The following is a 17751-nucleotide window of genomic DNA, read 5'->3' on the forward strand; positions in this document are numbered from 1 at the left end:
TTTGTGCAATATCAGGACTTAAAGGTGAATTGGGTTTGATAGAATTAGTATCAGTATTGGCTGATACTAAAGGATCAGGTATTGGTAAGGATTGGTATCTAAAGGGAAAACCTAAAATTCTATCTATTTGCAGTTTCCCTCCAGGATCAATAAAGTTCTATCTATCTACCTAAAAAGTATCGGTGCATCTCTATAAAACCTCCATTGATAAGCATCCATTTTCATCTGCAACGCTGCCACCATACCAATGTTTGAGTCACCTCATGCCATCGATGGCTGTGTATCACTATCAAGTGAAGAACAAGAGCTTTCTCAATGCAAACATATGAACGCAGCAGAATATCGACCACTGGTGTGCATGTAAAGACATGCTAACCAATAAGCTAAGGCTTTTTATAATGAGGTTCACAAGAAGGTTCTATGGCCGAGGCAGAGGCAGAGAAAAACCGACTTGAATTGTACACTAAGGGCCGTGCACCATTAGTATGCAGAGACGGTGGAATTCAGATTTCACAGTTAACCTGGGTGCTTAAGAGACTGTTAGCAATGTGTTTGATTCTAACAGGCTTGGCAGTGGTGAAAGGAGAGCCGCAGAATACAGAACACGCTGGAAAAAAGATTTCAGCTGAATAGCAGCGCTGGATCCAATCAGGAGCACAGTCTCCAACGGCAAACAGCAAAACAGCTCAGACACTGATTACCAGGGCAGAGACTTTGACCTCACAAACACAAACAAAATCTACTCTCAAGCGCATCGTCCCACATCCAGCCTCTCTTGTTCTTGCTTAAACGCACACATAAATGAACAAAACACAAGTGGGGCTGGAGTAGACTGCAATTTGGGTCTTCTACTTTTGTCCTTGATTAACAAGCGATTCGGACACACTGATTTTGATTTCGGCGTTGAACGCGCAGCGATGTAGAGGTCCTCCATCAGTCCCCTGAGAACCTCCCACATACTCGCTCTCTCAGCCCTCCAAACGCTAAACCTCCACCTGCCTTTCCCCACATTTTTCTCCTGAAAACAACACCCAGCAGTTGCCGTCGCAGATTAGAAGATTAGCAAAAAAACAATCAGCATCTCTAGTTTTCTTTTCGCCGCCTTTGACACAGGTGCTTTGAGGTTGCCAGGAGACCCCCTTTATTCCTTGTTTACAGGTAGCCAAAAATAAATATTTACTTAATCTTTCGCACGATGGGGTGTCACAGACTAATAAAATAATTACTTAAACAACCTAATCCCGCCACAGAGATTTACACGCTGCAGAAGGAACTTCCCTGTTTTCTGAATTAAATCTCCCCTGCTTTATAATGAGCCAGCCGCACGGCGGTTCAGAGTAATCGCAGGGGTTGCGTTATCTCTCGCAGACCAGAGAGGAAGCGGGGGGGAAGCCCTGCTGTGACAGTCATTATGGCACGACAGCGCTGCGGCCACGTTGGCTCTGCGGCGCGCCAGAGGACGCGCGAGACTGAGCTTTCACAAATCAAAGCTGGCGACCGCAAACTGCGCGAGGAGAGGAGAGCGGCGGCCTGTGGAGCCAATCCCTCAATCAGGCCGTCAGACCAGGGGAAGAGGCTAAACAGGAGAAAGGAGGAAAGCTTCCTTCTACTGCAGCTCCAACAGATCCTCCACTAGAAGGACAGCTTTATCAGAGGCCGTCTGCAGGAACTGCCGCATGCTAGAACACCACAGAATCAGTGTTACTGTTTGAACGCGGCCCTTTAAGTAACGTTCAGCTGAATCTTCTGAAGTCAGCGGTGTGACCACCGGCTTCTAGAGGGAACACAATGTCTGCAATGTTCATGTTTCCCAAAAGCGGCTTCTGGTCAGCTTCTTTTCTGCCCATCAGCAGAGAGTTTGGTGCTTTTTAATTAATTTAATTTTTCAAGCGATTTCACTGTCGCGGACAAGGTTCCGATGTTGGGATGAAATCATGAGAGTCTTGCTAGAGTTGCTTCGCCCTCACGTCATCCCGATCATTTAGTGTAAGGTGATCAGGTCTTTTTCTCGTTTTCTCGTCAAGCAAACAGTGACGTGCCAGGGGTGCGCCTGAGAGAGAGAGAAGAGTGCAAGTGGAGAAATGCACGAGTGAGTGCCTGAAGTCTCTGTTCTTAAATAAATAAAAAATAATAATAATTATATTTATATTTAAATATGTAACCCGTTTTGATATTCCCTTTCACTGAGCCTGTAACAGTGATGTAAGGAAACAGTGCCAAGTCCTCTGCATATCTTCTAGATCAGAGATCACTAACAGGCGGACCGCGGACCCAGACCTTGTCCTATGCAGACCTGAGCCTATAACCGATGAACTAAGGAGAAGGATTTAATTTCTACCAGGCGGTCCTATTTTAATCGCCGTAACATTTCTAGCATTTACGGTACCAAGTTAGAGGCCCAGGGAAGTCACAGACCAATCACATGCTTTGTAAAAATCACACGTGATGCTACTCAGCCAATCAGATCTGAGCATTACGTTGAGCACACAGGGGCAGGGACGAGGCGAGGCATAGCAGGAGAAGAAAGTCCGATTATTTCACATGGTCTGCTCTAAAAAGAGAAAACTGACAAATATTGTTGAAATATTACTGTACTTTATTTGATTCAACATAAGACGTTGATATAACTACTACTTACTTACAGTATACAGTATGTGTCACTGAATCACAAGTTAGACATCACGAGGTTCTGGACCTTTGCCTGAGAAAATCTTTAACTGGACCTTACTGAATTTTAATTAAAGACATCTGTTCTAGATGATGTAAGTTCATATTTTCAGCTAAAGTGGCGCAATGTTTGAGTTTTACATTACGTTTATTGGCCAGTTGCAAAGCTGAAATCCGATCACCGCCTGACGCATGTAAACCCAGAGTTTCCCGTCATCGGATTACTCAAGAGCATGTAAACGTGTTGATTGGATTACTGACAAAATCTGATTACTGAGCGCATATAAACACACTCAACAATACAGTGAGTCACTAATAACAGCCAATATATCAGCCAGGCCCTATCTAAAGGTTCTCATAATCTTCCCATTAGCTTTATATACAACAAATCCTTTCAAATGCAGAAACAGCTGTTTCTCAAACAGGACCAGGGAGAAACAGTCAGAGCCCAAGGAGGACTTAATTAGTATGTGCGGTATGTTTACATACAACTTGAAGTAAACCCCTGTTTTTGGTTAGGTTCGATTCAACAAGCAAACACAGTACTTATTGTTTGGTGCCTTTATTTATGTATTTGATTTCAACATCGTCTACACTGCTGTTACACTGCTGTTCACATCTCAGGTGTGTTTGTTTACTGCATGATTAAATGACACACAGCTACGGTCTAAAAAAACACTGCCAGTACTGTGCCGTACAAATACATACTACAGTGTGTGAACTAATATCCAGCCAAGAATGCTACAGATTCACATGCACCATGTCGGTGTGTGCATGTAAAACTGAAGCACGCAAGTGTGAAGAAGAGTTGGAGCCGTTTCTCTAGTCTTGAGAAATCTCTGCTAATTAAATAGCTGAGCTCTGGTCCCCATTCCTCCAGCACGCGCCACTCTACAGAGAGGGACAGATAAAGGCCACGCACCGATCTGAAATGAAACGCTGCCAAGCCTTTCACTTGGAGAGCGCCGTAGCCAGAGAGCCCACGTCCACACCCTGTGTACTTCAACTCTGAGGCGACACGACTGGTAAAATCTCCTAAGGTCCTTGATGAGAACAGGACGTGTGTACGCAGCCCGGCCCGGTTTTTACTAACGCACATACCTTCTTCATAGCAACAGTTTGATGTTCGAGCGTACCGCAAAGCCTCTGACGACAAAAGGACATGAAATTTTGGGGACAGTAAGATGAAATGTTTTTAGTAAACGAGTGTGTGTTCTTAGAAAGAGTTTAGTATATTAACCCTTAGAACCTGGAGAAAACGGTAGGTCATTTCTAGTCTTCATAACGGCTTAAGATACAAACATAAACCATTGCTCTGCTTTTAGCCTTCATATTCCAGCAAAGGGTTCAAACAGCTACGTGATTCGCACATCAGATCACTCCTCAGACTCTGCTCCAACAATCCAGAGTGATTTCATCCACCTGTGACTGTCCGTCAGCCAGCAATCCAGCTCCAAATTCACCCAAAACCCACTCACTACTGTTATATTACATCTCTGCCTTTAGCCTTCATCTAATAAACAAAGGGCTTTCAATTTACATTGATTTTGAGTGTTAAAAATATCTGATATTAAATATGCAGCTCAATCTGTAATTAAAAATAAAGCCTGTCTTGCCGTGTAAAGCAGCTTTAGTGCTGAGCCTGAATCCAAGAGGACAGAAAATCAATACAAAACATGTCTGCCTTATGCTGATTGTTCATTTTTACTCATAATAACCAATGGAATGAATCACCATCAAAATATTGCACTTTCAACTCAAAGACACTCGAGACTAACAATTTCTGAAAAGATAATTACAACTGCACTTGTATTCAAGATCTCTATGATTAAAACAAATACACAATTTAGCAGGTGCTAGGTAAATTTTTGATCAGAAGTGACCCAATTTAATTTCTGTTAGCATTTACATGCCAAACAATGGCATATCGGAGCAGCCCAGGGTCTCCTGAAAATAACAACATAAGGGATGTGTGACTGTCTCATGTAAATACTTTATAATTGCAATTGAATTGTGATTGACCCAAAAAAATTAGAAATTTTAGGTTTTTCAGGGTTCAAGACTGCTCAAGCTTACTTTGAAGGAGAACATCCTAGGTGTAAATATTGGCAACAAAATAGCAGCTACAATGCACACTTTCTTCATATAGTCGGTTTTTTGAGACATTCCTCAGATATGGTATTCCCAGGACACTCTGGTTTAATGGTTTAATACAATCACAAAACATTAGGCACTTTTACGTCCAGCCTAATAATAATTAACACCTCAATCTGAATAGACTCGTCAGATTGAGGCCATTTGGAATACCATTTCTAACCAACTGAAAGAGGTGGGAAATCCTGTAAACAATCTTAAATAAAAATAATAATAACCGTGTAAACGCCTGTATCCGATTACATTCCCTATCGGAAAGAAGTCTGTTCTGCCTGTGCGTCGCATCATAGTGAAAGTTTATACCGTTCAACGTGGCAGAGCAGAAACTGGTCTGCAGAGGAGACGAAGTTCATGCTCTGGACGGACGTCCAGCTTATGTGTCTCAGAACTCGACGTCTCGACGTCTTCCTCTCGGCCTTCGTTAATAAGGACATGCGAAGGACGTTTTCCTGAGTCTGAGATCATTTCAAAGTAATTTGGCAACTTTAATTAGATCAACCTCTTAAAATATTACCTCTAACTTACATACTTTCATACTGAATAACTCATAGTAATAGCTGGACAGAAGGACATTATGACCTAAAATTAGCGTTTAATGTTATTTGTATCCTTCAGTCTACAGAGATTTACAATTTTATACAGTTTTCATGTTTTCATTCTGCAGTGTCCAGTATGCATCATGCAAATACATCACACAACCACTGGTAATCCCTGTGACGTCAACCAATGCTGACTCCTAGACTAGCCTCTGAGCTACAGGCTAATGAATACAACCAAGCTAGTATTAGTGCAACTCCTACCTCGGTTGTCTAACAAACCAACAATTCCATCTTTTTTCGGTACATGATGAGCACCAAAGGGAAAAAAGGCACAAATGAGATGAGGTAGATGAGGTAGATGAGGTAACCTCAGCCAAGTTCTCATTTATGACTGAGTAAATCAATCATTCTCTCTCTAGTGATATTATGATATGAAGACAGTTACTACAGCACACGGTTAGAAATGAAGGTTCTGTACAGGTACGTTTTTCATTCATCAAGGTACAAACAGTGTAAATGTTCCCTCAAAGGTACAGCAGTGGTTTTAAGGTCTGATTGTGAACCTTAAATAAGTTTTTCCTAGTGGAAAAGTACATATTTATATCTTTTCATAACAATGTTTTTAAATAGAACAGTAAAATAAAAGCCCGGAGGCGAGGCGGGGTGTGTGGAGGTACAGCTGTTCCCTGACTAAAGGTACCGAGATGGACCCTTGAGGGCACCACACCAGTGACAGTTTACTGCCTTTATTTATATAGTATAGAGCTGCAATAAGGTTTTTTGACTTCTGAGCACTAACATTAGTCATCTGCTCTACTGCATTCACCAGCTAATGAAGAAAAAAAAAATCCAGAACCGCCAGCCTCTAAAAATTCAGCCGAAGAAGCTTTTCAACAGTTCCTTCCACCTTCAAGATACATCATCAGGAGGTGGCTTTCCTAGTCTTTAAACTGAATAATCACACTCTGCAGCCTGCTGTGGTTTCACTGTAGAATGCAAGCATGTTTACAACAGGTGTAAGAGCTTAAATTTTTCATTTTATTAAGGTTAATAACTATAAGCTTAGGGTTTTAAGCTTCAATCAAACATTACACAGAAAAATTCTGAAGAAGTTGCGTCTCTAAACATGGATTAACTATTCAGCACATTTTCTCTTGTAGTCTGGGGGGGCGGGGAGAAGATGTACTACCAAATGTGTGAACTAGGGATGTGCACGGGTACTCAAGCACCTGGTTAACCAAGTGAAGTGCCAGTATTTGAAGACTGAAATGACTAGTTAGGCATTTGCTGCGTTTTATCATGGCAAGACAGAGAAAATATACTACCTAACAATTTAAAGAAATGTCAATTGCACGTCTTAACAGAAGTATAACGTGAAGTTTTGCTCACATTTGTTAGTGCGTTTTACTTTGCTAATCCAAAAGTGCCTTTCTAATGGGCCAGTTGCCAAGGATGCGCTGTTAAGGAGGTCACTGAGTGCAGCTTTAATCGCTAAATGAAATAAACGGCCAAACTTTCGGCAGAAAGCATAACCACTGCTGTGCGTGCAGTTTAATTTTAGGGCTCTGTTTCCACGAGTCAGGCTTCTAAACTATGTTACTAACTACAGCATCCACTGTTGCCGGGATACGGACTCTGTCTGCAAAGTCACTGTCTCAAGTGCAGGTCCGCATTGTTCCGCTCAGCCGTCCAATTTATGACCACAGAGCAGCTGCTAGAGACTTGCAGGTGCTGCGGACCCTCAGACAGCTGCCAGGAGGGCTTTTGAAAAGCTGAGGGAGGGTACTTAGTGGTTCAGCAGGCATCAGAACTCAGACCCTTTTGTACGACCATCAGCTAGGCCGATGCAGTGAAAAGGTATTCAAAGGGCATTGATCGGGCTGAGGCACAGAATTAATGAGCCTCCTCATTGCCAGTTCCTCCTGGCATGAAAAGAGTGGGCATCTACGCTTCTGGCTTTTACTGCGACAGTCGCTTTTACAACAAGACACCACCCAGCCTCATCAATACTCTCACGCAGGGAGGGTGAAGCAATTCTGAGGGGGGAAAAAAAAGGCACACAAAACGAATAATAACCATACACAGAAGGGAAGGGGGCGGCAGGGAGGGGGAAGAAGAAAAACTTTGGAGAATACGCAGTTAAACATGAGATTGTTTTACAGCAGGTATTGAGTGAAAATGTGATATATAAATATATATAGATATTGTTTCAGAGGCAATTTGGGCGGCTGGGCCAATTCAGAGGCTGGAGGTGCTGGGTTGCTGTCTCGGAGCCGTGATGGCCTGTCAGACAGAGCCTTCTGATAAACGAGCAGTCTGAATTGAAAGAGACATGTAATATATATCAGCCTTTTATATTCTCTCTCGCCCTCTCCCGCTCTCTCTTTCTCCTTCCGTACCTCCTCTCCCTCTATTTTTCTCTCTGCCACTTGTTCGTTAAGAAGCCAAAGCCAAAAGCCAACGGAACAGCGCAGGAGCAGGAAAAGAGAGGGATGAAGAATGAGGGGAAACAGAAGAGAGAAAAATGAGAGGAAAGAGAGAGGAGGCACTGCAAACTGCAGCTCCCGCTGATTCCAGAACTGTCCGTAACAGGGCTGCCGACTCGCTTAAAGCTGATGCAGACAAAAAAAAAAATGTATTTAAATAAATAAAAAGAACAAGGCTGTTCTACCACCTTCCTCTACAGAAACAAGATAAGACTCTTTTGTCCATATCTCTCATGTTTCCTTGCCTTTTCACTTATCTAATTCCTCGTCTCCTATGGAGAGAAGCTCAAGAACCCCCTCTAAGACTTTATTGTGTGAGAGTGCTGAGTTTTCCAATGAACTATTCAGCGCATTTTCAAATGCATTACCTTGTACTCTGGGGGGCGAAAAAGGAAAATGTTCCACCAAACCAGGGATGTGCATAGGCACTCAAGTACTTGGTTAACCCAGTGATGTGCCAGTACTTGAATAATGACAGTCGCTAGCTGGGCACTGGTTGCGTTTCATCATGGCACGACAGAGAAAACACACAGACCAACATTTTAACGAAACGTCGACGTTACATTTTAACGCAAGTGTAATATGAGAAAGTTTTGCTCATATTTGTTAGTATGTTGCAGTTCGCTAATCCAAAGCACGAGTGCCTTTCCATGGGTGAGTTGCCAAGGATGTGTTGTTAAGGAGGTCACTGAGAAGGCAGAGATAGCGCAGCTCTTATCCCTAAATATGCTGATGTTAAATCCAGTAGCAGTTAAAATATATTTCTCTGACAAAACAACACGTTGGCACTTCGTCCACTAAAGAGGAAATACCTGTGGAAGGTAAGTGTCCATCAGCACCCAGTGTTGGCACTTAGCTGTAGTTTTACCTCATTAGCTCATCTGAGGCCTCTTATGTTACTCAGACTTATTTTATGGGCTACTGGCTTAAAACTGGCAATAAAAACGGACTATTTTTGCATAATAATAATTATATAATATAATTATTGCATTGCACTGAAATACTTCACTTGATATAACTTATATACATGACTTTCACGTTTTACTTCTATAACAACTGGCTGTTAAGAGTACGGTATCAACCAAATACTGTATTCCATTGCTGCTCTGGCTAATACCGCAGCAACTGCTATGTTCATACAGGCTATCTGCTAATCTGTCATAGTATGTTACATCCTCCTTTGCACAACCTACATATTCTCAGTAACGTGTGCCGACCGTGATCTGTGTTTATTGCACTGTGTTTGTTGTATTGTTGTTCCCCTGTGTTCCTGTGTTGGTCCCAGCTAAAATGACAATAAAGCCACTTGAACTCTCGCTGCCACCTAAACAAGCCAAGCTTACAGCCCCTCACTTAAAAACTAAATAGTTGTACGCACTTAATTCAGTTGCTCCATGTATTTTAATTCAGTCGAACACAGCAGAGTCAGTATATCGTATTCAGTATAATTCAAGCATTTTGGTTCCACTACTTCGACTTGCATTTGACTCATTCACTGAAACGCACCTGGATTGATTCTTGCCCAATTTACATACACAAGGCAGCACAATTCATGTGCTTAATGTTCACATATCTTCAGTTTGTAAGTTAAACAATCCTATGGTGTGCATTCATTTCAGATTTCTAAAATCTGTTTTTTTTTAGCACTGTTTTTATTCCTATATGAACTTTTACACATACATGACTTTCAAAACCATCCTGATTGTACACCCCTACTGTAAACATTAATAAATTAATCACACACTACCAAATTTGTGCTCTTGTTGCCATTCGTTTAAGGTATTCTCACACTGAAGGCCTGGTACATGCAGCACATTTATCTTATGAATCAAGATCCATAAATCCATAAGGGCTAAAATGCACTCGTGTCTGGCTGACCGGGCTCTCTCTGTCTCTATTTGAGCACAGAGAGCTGAGCTGTTGACACAGCGCTGCGAGTATTGAACAAGGATCTATAGGTGATTGATGAGGCTGGAGGGGATCAATAATGCTTCTGTCAGTGTGGGGCTGGGCTTAAGCTGCCCATGTGAGTAAACGTGAGAGACTGAGAGACCTTCACAGTGGTGAACTGTTAAACCAGCCACGGAACATAACAGCGTCCTCAAACTCAAAGTATGTGGCGTGAGATCGTTATCACTATGTTATAACAAGTTTTACGAGCATGTTGTGGAAGTCGGTAATAAAAGAACACTGACCGACCGCTTTCATTAAAAAGAGATTTAACTTAGAGTCACAGGCGGTGAAGCTAACAAAGGTTTTCTCCTGTTATCAGGACACTATGGGTTCAAATCCCAACAATGCTGCGAGTCCATGAGCATAGCTGGGCCTTCTTAGTGGACACTAACACCTAACATTAAACATACACTCATGGCCATCATAAACATTAAGCAAATGGTTTACAGAAAACCTATTTAAAAAATACATATACTTATTTATACACATCAGAAGCGACCCAATTCGGATTAATCCCAAACTGATTTAACTGAATCGTATAAGACCCTTTTCTAAATCTTATCATAAATCTCCTGCCATCCTTTGTTATTCCGCTTCATTACCCACCAAGGTATCTTGTGCATCCTTAATTGTTAAGGGAATCTGCAGTGTTCACTCAATAAGGCTGTTGAATTTAAGGTACACCGATCACTCTTCTAGTTTTTGGTATATTGAGTGTATTAGTATCTTAACCAAACCTCAGCCAGGTTTCAAATGGCCAGCTGGCTAATTATTTTATACAACTGGTTTGCTGGATATGGATTACATTCAATTGTAAATTCAGTGGTGATGCAACACTGAAAATCCTTTGTAGTTTTGGCTTAAGCTTGATCTCCGTCTGGGAAACGAGAACATGTCCACTTCTGTTAAAATACTGGCTATCCAGAAAGTGGCCAGTGAGTGCAGGACAATATTGGTATGATTCAACACCTAGACGTTAAACTCCACTGGCATTCAAATCAATACACCTTATTTTAAAGTGACTACAGTATTTCAAGAGCTGAAATAACTAGAGAAGGGGAGTGACTTCACTGTTTTAGCAAAGTAAGAAGAGCGTGATTAAGTTATCTGGTTACGCTTTTATGTCCCATTAAATCTCTGAGACGTTCCGAGACAAAGGGCAGTTTACAGCCGACTAAAGAAATTCACAAGCATAAGCCTCTCAAGAAACAGTGCTTCAGAAGACAGTGTGGCTTCATAAACACTCCTTGAAAAAGTTTTAAAGAGTTTAAAATTCTTACCCATAAAATCCAACTGATGCCAAATTGGCAGATGAATTTAACGAGCTCAAATCAAAATCAGACACAGTGCCAAGCTATACCCACTAGCTTGGTGCTAACATACGATGGTGAAAATAACTAACACTAGCAGAAACCATCATTATCATAGTGCTTCAGTGCTCGTTGCTTGTTGTACTTAAGCAATTTAAGCCACTGAACACCGCTATGTAAAGGCATGCACTTAGTTTTTTTTACTTTCAGTGGCAGCAAAACATTGATTTTTTTTAAATGTTCCTATCATGTTAGGGTGTTATTGCCTTTTAACACATTGTCTGTTCACGCTTCGCCAGAAGTTCTGTCAAAAAGTCACTCAAGGCGTCTCGGGCTGCAGGAATGATGTGGATTCTCTAGCCTGCTTGGTTGGGATGTTACTGCTGCAATAGTGTAGAGGGTATTTTAAACAAAGGCTGACCTAAAGAGATGCAGGACACTATGTACTTAGGAATGAGACAAAGAATCCTGCTTTAGGAAAGAAAAACCGCCTCTTCAGCACTTCCAACAGGCAACACACAACCAGTGTCAGACCCCATTTAAAACAGGTCGAATGAGACCAACACACACAGTCTCTCGGGAGCAGGCGGTTATGCAGCACAGCGTGAACGTGTCATTTTGAGGACGAATGGTCGGAGGTGAGGAAGTGTGAGCCCCTCTCCCCATGTGGCCCAGCAGGGAGAGAGGAGGAGATCCGAGAGGGAGCAGCAGGAGGGCGTCAGTTTAAGGACAAAATGAATATGAGCCTGCCTGGAGGCCTCACCCTGCCCACTGTAGCAAAGGACGGCCTGGTTCACCCCGGACGCTTCAGAGAAAGGACGTGTGTGTGTTGCCTTTGCCAAGTTTGCTTAGCCTGCAAAGGCAATGTATACACACAAACACAAACACAACAGGCCTGTCTGACCCCCTCTGCAATAGCAAAGCCTGTCTGACCCCCACTTCAGTACTAAAGCAAAGCCTGTCTGACCCCCACTACAGTTCTAAAGCAAAGCCTGTCTGACCCCCAGTACAGTACTAAAGCAAAGCCTGTCTGACCCCCACTACAGTACTAAAGCAAAGCCTGTCTGACCCCCACTACAGTACTAAAGCAAAGCCTGTCTGACCCCCAGTACAGTACTAAAGCAAAGTCTGTCTGAACCCCCCTACAGTACTAAAGCAAAGTCTGTCTGACCCCCACTTCAGTACTAAAGCAAAGCCTGTCTGACCCCCAGTACAGTTCTAAAGCAAAGCCTGTCTGACCCCCACTACAGTACTAAAGCAAAGCCTGTCTGACCCCCAGTATAGTACTAAAGCAAAGCCTGTCTGACCCCCAGTACAGTACTAAAGCAAAGCCTGTCTGACCCCCACTACAGTTCTAAAGCAAAGCCTGTCTGACCCCCAGTACAGTACTAAAGCAAAGTCTGTCTGACCCCCACTACAGTTCTAAAGCAAAGCCTGTCTGACCCCAGTACAGTACTAAAGCAAAGTCTGTCTGACCCCCACTACAGTTCTAAAGCAAAGCCTGTCTGACCCCCACTACAGTACTAAAGCAAAGCCTGTCTGACCCCCAGTATGGTACTAAAGCAAAGCCTGTCTGACCCCCAGTACAGTACTAAAGCAAAGCCTGTCTGACCCCCACTACAGTTCTAAAGCAAAGCCTGTCTGACCCCCAGTACAGTACTAAAGCAAAGTCTGTCTGACCCCCACTACAGTTCTAAAGCAAAGCCTGTCTGACCCCCACTACAGTACTAAAGCAAAGCCTGTCTGACCCCTACTACAGTACTAAAGCAAAGCCTGTCTGACCCCCACTACAGTTCTAAAGCAAAGCCTGTCTGACCCCTACTACAGTACTAAAGCAAAGCCTGTCTGACCCCCACTACAGTACTAAAGCAAAGCCTGTCTGACCCCCACTACAGTACTAAAGCAAAGTCTGTCTGACCCCCAGTATAGTACTAAAGCAAAGCCTGTCTGACCCCCACTACGGTTCTAAAGCAAAGACTGTCTGACCCCTACTACGGTTCTAAAGAAAAGACTGTCTGACCCCTACTACGGTTCTAAAACAAAGCCTGTCTGACCCCCAGTATAGTACTAAAGCAAAGCCTGTCTGACCCCCACTACGGTTCTAAAGCAAAGACTGTCTGACCCCTACTACGGTTCTAAAGAAAAGACTGTCTGACCCTTACTACGGTTCTAAAACAAAGCCTGTCTGACCCCCACTACAGTTCTAAAGCAAAGCCTGTCTGACCCCCAGTATAGTACTAAAGCAAAGCCTGTCTGACCCCCACTACAGTTTGAAAGCAAAGCCTGTCTGACCCCCACTATGCCTCTAAAGCAAAGACCGTCTGGCTCCTACTACAGTACTAAAACAAAGACTGTCTGACCCCTACTTTGTTACTGAAACAAAGATGGTCTAACCCTACTACAGTACCAAAGTAAAGCTGTCTGACCACCACTACTTTACCAAATCAAAGCCTGTCTGACCCCCACTACGGTTCTAAAGCAAAGACTGTCTGACCCCTACTACGGTTCTAAAGCAAAGACTGTCTGACCCCTACTACGGTTCTAAAACAAAGCCTGTCTGACCCCCACTACAGTTCTAAAGCAAAGCCTGTCTGACCCCCAGTATAGTACTAAAGCAAAGCCTGTCTGACCCCCACTACAGTACTAAAGCAAAGCCTGTCTGACCCCCACTACAGTTCGAAAGCAAAGCCTGTCTGACCCCCACTACAGTTCGAAAGCAAAGCCTGTCTGATCCCCACTATGGTTCTGAAACAAAGCCTGTCTGACCGCTTGTACAGTACTAAAGCAAAGCCTGTCTGACCCCCACTACGGTTCTAAAGCAAAGCCTGTCTGACCCCCACTACGGTTCTAAAGCAAAGCCTGTCTGACCCCCACTACGGTTCTTAAGCAAAGCCTGTCTGACCCCCACTATGGTTCTACAGCAAAGCTTGTCTGACCCCCACTACGGTTCTACAGCAAAGCTTGTCTGACCCCCACTACAGTACTAAAGCAAAGCCTGTCTGACCCCTACTTTGGTACCCCCTACTATGATACGATAACAAAGCCTAGAAATTTGCTTCATTCATTTCTGGCTTCATACAACTGGTAAAAGAATGGGTTTATTAAAATGATCAAATTTTACTGAGTATTATTTGCTGGCTAGTTCACTGCACTCTTTATCGTTTATAGCCTTTTTTATTGCGCTGTTGTATCCGCATTCTAAGGGAAAACCTTGACATTTTTAGAGACCAGTTCTTCATTCTTTACAAACTCCTAATTGAGCACATCTGATTGCCTTCAGCAATCTGAAAGTGAAAATCAGATGGATATGATTAGAGCTGCAATAGAACTCCATAAGATAATTACAAAACCCAAACTGATGAAGAATTTGCAGATATGTAGGCATGTAACTTTGGGCCTGTTGTGTAGACATGGCTGTGCTAAACAGGTGACCGATGTACTGAAGTGTTGGTGCTGTGGCTCGTACCCTCTCCTCCAGCTTGGCCACTTGTTCTCTGTAGAAGGCATCCTGCTTCCTCAGCTCTAGGTCTCTGTCCTCCAACTGCTTGGCCTGCAAAGGCAACATAAAAAACAGGGCAATTGAAGCACCGGCATAAAGAAATAATACAAAAAAGTGCAAAAAAGTGGTTAAATTTGCTCAATTTTGAACTTCTGCATAGCCCAGCGAGGAAAATCCAAAGCAAAAGTGTGAGAGCAGCCTGCACAGTGCTGCGCTGTCATAATGAAATACATATGAATAAGGACGCCCTTAGCTCCTTCCAAGGGCATCAGTTCATGACAGGCCTCTATCAGTGTGTCATCAGAACTGTGTGTACGTGAGCACGCGTGTGTGCAGATGCGGCACTGGAACGGCTGAAGGAAAAAGGATAACATCAGCAGGGGGACAATGGCGAATCTTTCCAGGCCTTATTTATGACTCTTCGTTATCTCTCCTCTCTCCTATTGCCCTGCTCCATCTCTCTTTCTCTCTTCCTCTCCTGACCTTCAGCTCATGACTTCTATTCGTGTTCAAAGCAGGCCTATAAACGAGGCAACACGACGCAATGTTTGTGCAGCATCTCCAAAATGAATCAATCAAAAGTTAAAGACAATGATCTGTTTTTCCACCAGACCATGAATTTTCTGGCAGATTTACATTTTTTTTTTTGCCAAACTGGCCAATAGTAGGCCTGGCCGAAAGAGGATTTACAGGCTTTGTACACTATTAAAGAATAACTGTTCTCAGTGTTACACTAAGCTGCTCCATACACATATTTTTGTTAAATTTGAATGAAGGAGTCATTATTAAGTCAGTTGGTGTGCTGCTGCGAGTCGCCCTGTAAAGACTGAAATAATAATAACTAGATGTGCATTTCCTGAAGGAACTGCAAGAGTGCTTGAAAAGAGCTGCAAGTGTGTGTGTGTTTGTGTGTTTCTGTGTAGGTGAACAACACCTCCTTAGGTATTTGTTTGTGTGGTGTTTTTGGGGGTTGAGCCAATCAAATGAACTGTCACTCTGTTATTTTGCAGCTCTTAGTGGAGAAGCCTTGTTTGAGTCCGATTTGCACCCTCTGAACAAACAGTCATAACTCGGGAAATGTTTACTCTCTCGCTTAACCGGAGTGATGGTGTGAGATAAGACCCCTCGAGGATTATTATGCTATAATGTTGTGTGTATTGAGAAGAAAATGTCTGAGTTATGACGAGTTAAACACAGAGCAAATCTCGAAATAAGCAGATTCTGATGTTGAGAAATTTACATGGGAGTGAATGGGGCAGTTTTCTGTGCCTAGTGCCAAACAAATGCTCATAACTCTAAAGCTAATTGATAAAATGATGAGATATTTCGAGGTTTCAGAAAGGACAAGTTTCTCTACAATTTAAAACTGACAATCCCTGCCTGTCGGCTGTGTCTGTGAGACTGAGTGGCCTGCTGTGACGTCATCGATGTCAGTAAGAATTGCGCCGTTCATTCTTATGGGAGGTTTTTAATTTGTAAACTTAATTTTATTAAAAACTACCAATCCGATCGACTCCAAACATACATCACATCACAGCGCCGAGACCTTCGAAACGCAGTTTGAACGGAGTCTGAACGTTAAGCTGGTCCTGCTTACCAGATAAAATATTTTTGACAATTAAGTTATCATTGCTGTTGGATCAGAACCTCATATCTCCAAAAAACTAACTTTACCGGAGAAGGAAACAACATTTTACTTTTAACGTAAGTCAATGGAACCAGATTTTTTTCCCCCCCACATAATTTTGGGCCATTTCTTTCGGCCCATTCGTCGCGAAAAATTACATACAATGTAAAAGACAACAAGCACTTCCAAATTACAAAAATATTAATTCTTTGTTGGTGATGTGTTTTACAGTCAGATCAGCAGCTTGACTGAATTGAACAGCCAAGTTCATATTTCAATGCTTAGTGGTCCAATTTCAGTTCCATTGGAGGTGAAATTACATACATCTTGCTCAGGATTAACGAACTGGTGAGTTATTTCAACTGTATACTACACTCGCATCCACTGACTGCCGTTCAGAACTTAGTTATCAGCTAAATCGCTTAGCTTGCCTACAATCTCTGTGTCCGTAGCTCAGCTTCTTGGCGGCTGAATGAGAAACTATGGACACTTATTTTTCTCCACCTTAACAGTCAAAACAATCGCCAGGTTTCATAACATATCTTGCTTCAGTCTTTCAAAGAAACAGGGCGACTTGTGAAACTGCAGAGGGAGTGCGGCTGTGTTTAGCCTTTACCTAATGCTACCTGGACATGCCATTCATTTTACAGCCTAATATCATACTGATTGTTCAGGCATTTTAATTACAGTAATTTTTAAGCTCCGGGTTTAATGATAAAATGCTTTACTCCAAACTGTGATAAGCCTCTAACTCAGAACTGCCAGGAATTCACAAGCGTTATAAAATTCTGTTGGAATCTGAAATTTAGTTGCATGTGGTGAGCTGCCTGCAACAGGACTTCCATGCAAACTGAGAGTTACACAAAGCAATTCAAAAATAATAAATAATTAATAAAGTTGCATGCAATACATTCAAATCCTCCACTAGTTAGCCAAATTAGCAGCTTGTATCTACATGTGCTCTCGCTATAATATCATCTGCCATGTGTAACTGACATACTTGCAGCATTTTGATCAGGCTCGTACATTTTTTTCCAGCAGTCTTTCTCATTCTTTTTAATACCTATATATCCATCTCTTATTTGCGTATATACAGTATCTCAAAAAAAGTAAGTGCACCCCTCACATTTCTGCAAATAGTTTATTATATCTTTTCGCGGGACGGCGCTATAGAAATGAAAGTCGGATATAACTTAAATAAATTCAGAGTCCTCTGAAAAGAACTCAACACAGTCATTATTGTCTAAATAGCTGGCAGCACAAGCGAGTCCACCTCAAAGTGAACAGGTCCTAATTGTGCCCAATTGTGTCGTCGTCCCTCTCTGGTGTCACGTGACTCGTTAGAGTTACAGGGTTCCAGGTGTGAATGGGGAGTTAAATTTGGTGTTTTGGGTGCAATTCGCTCATACTGGCCACTGGATATTCAACATGACACCTCATGGTAAAGAACTCTTTGAGGATGTGAGGAATAGAAGTGTTGCTCTCCACAAAGACGGCCTGGGCTATGAGAAGACCC

The 17751-nt window shown here is 42.6% G+C and overlaps 1 protein-coding gene across 4 annotated transcripts in view; it reads right to left on the reverse strand.

The window, feature by feature from the left end:
- Positions 1-17751, reverse strand: part of chchd3a (coiled-coil-helix-coiled-coil-helix domain containing 3a) — a 134097-nt gene that overhangs the window by 28058 nt on the left and 88288 nt on the right. For all 4 annotated transcript variants that reach the window (XM_037542588.1, XM_017711297.2, XM_037542592.1 and 1 more), the window contains one exon: positions 14576-14659. In XM_037542588.1, the coding sequence (XP_037398485.1) occupies positions 14576-14659 (84 nt within the window). The remainder of the gene's footprint in view (positions 1-14575; positions 14660-17751) is intronic.

Source organism: Pygocentrus nattereri, chromosome 1 (assembly GCF_015220715.1).
Source record: "Pygocentrus nattereri isolate fPygNat1 chromosome 1, fPygNat1.pri, whole genome shotgun sequence".
NCBI lineage: Eukaryota > Metazoa > Chordata > Actinopteri > Characiformes > Serrasalmidae > Pygocentrus > Pygocentrus nattereri.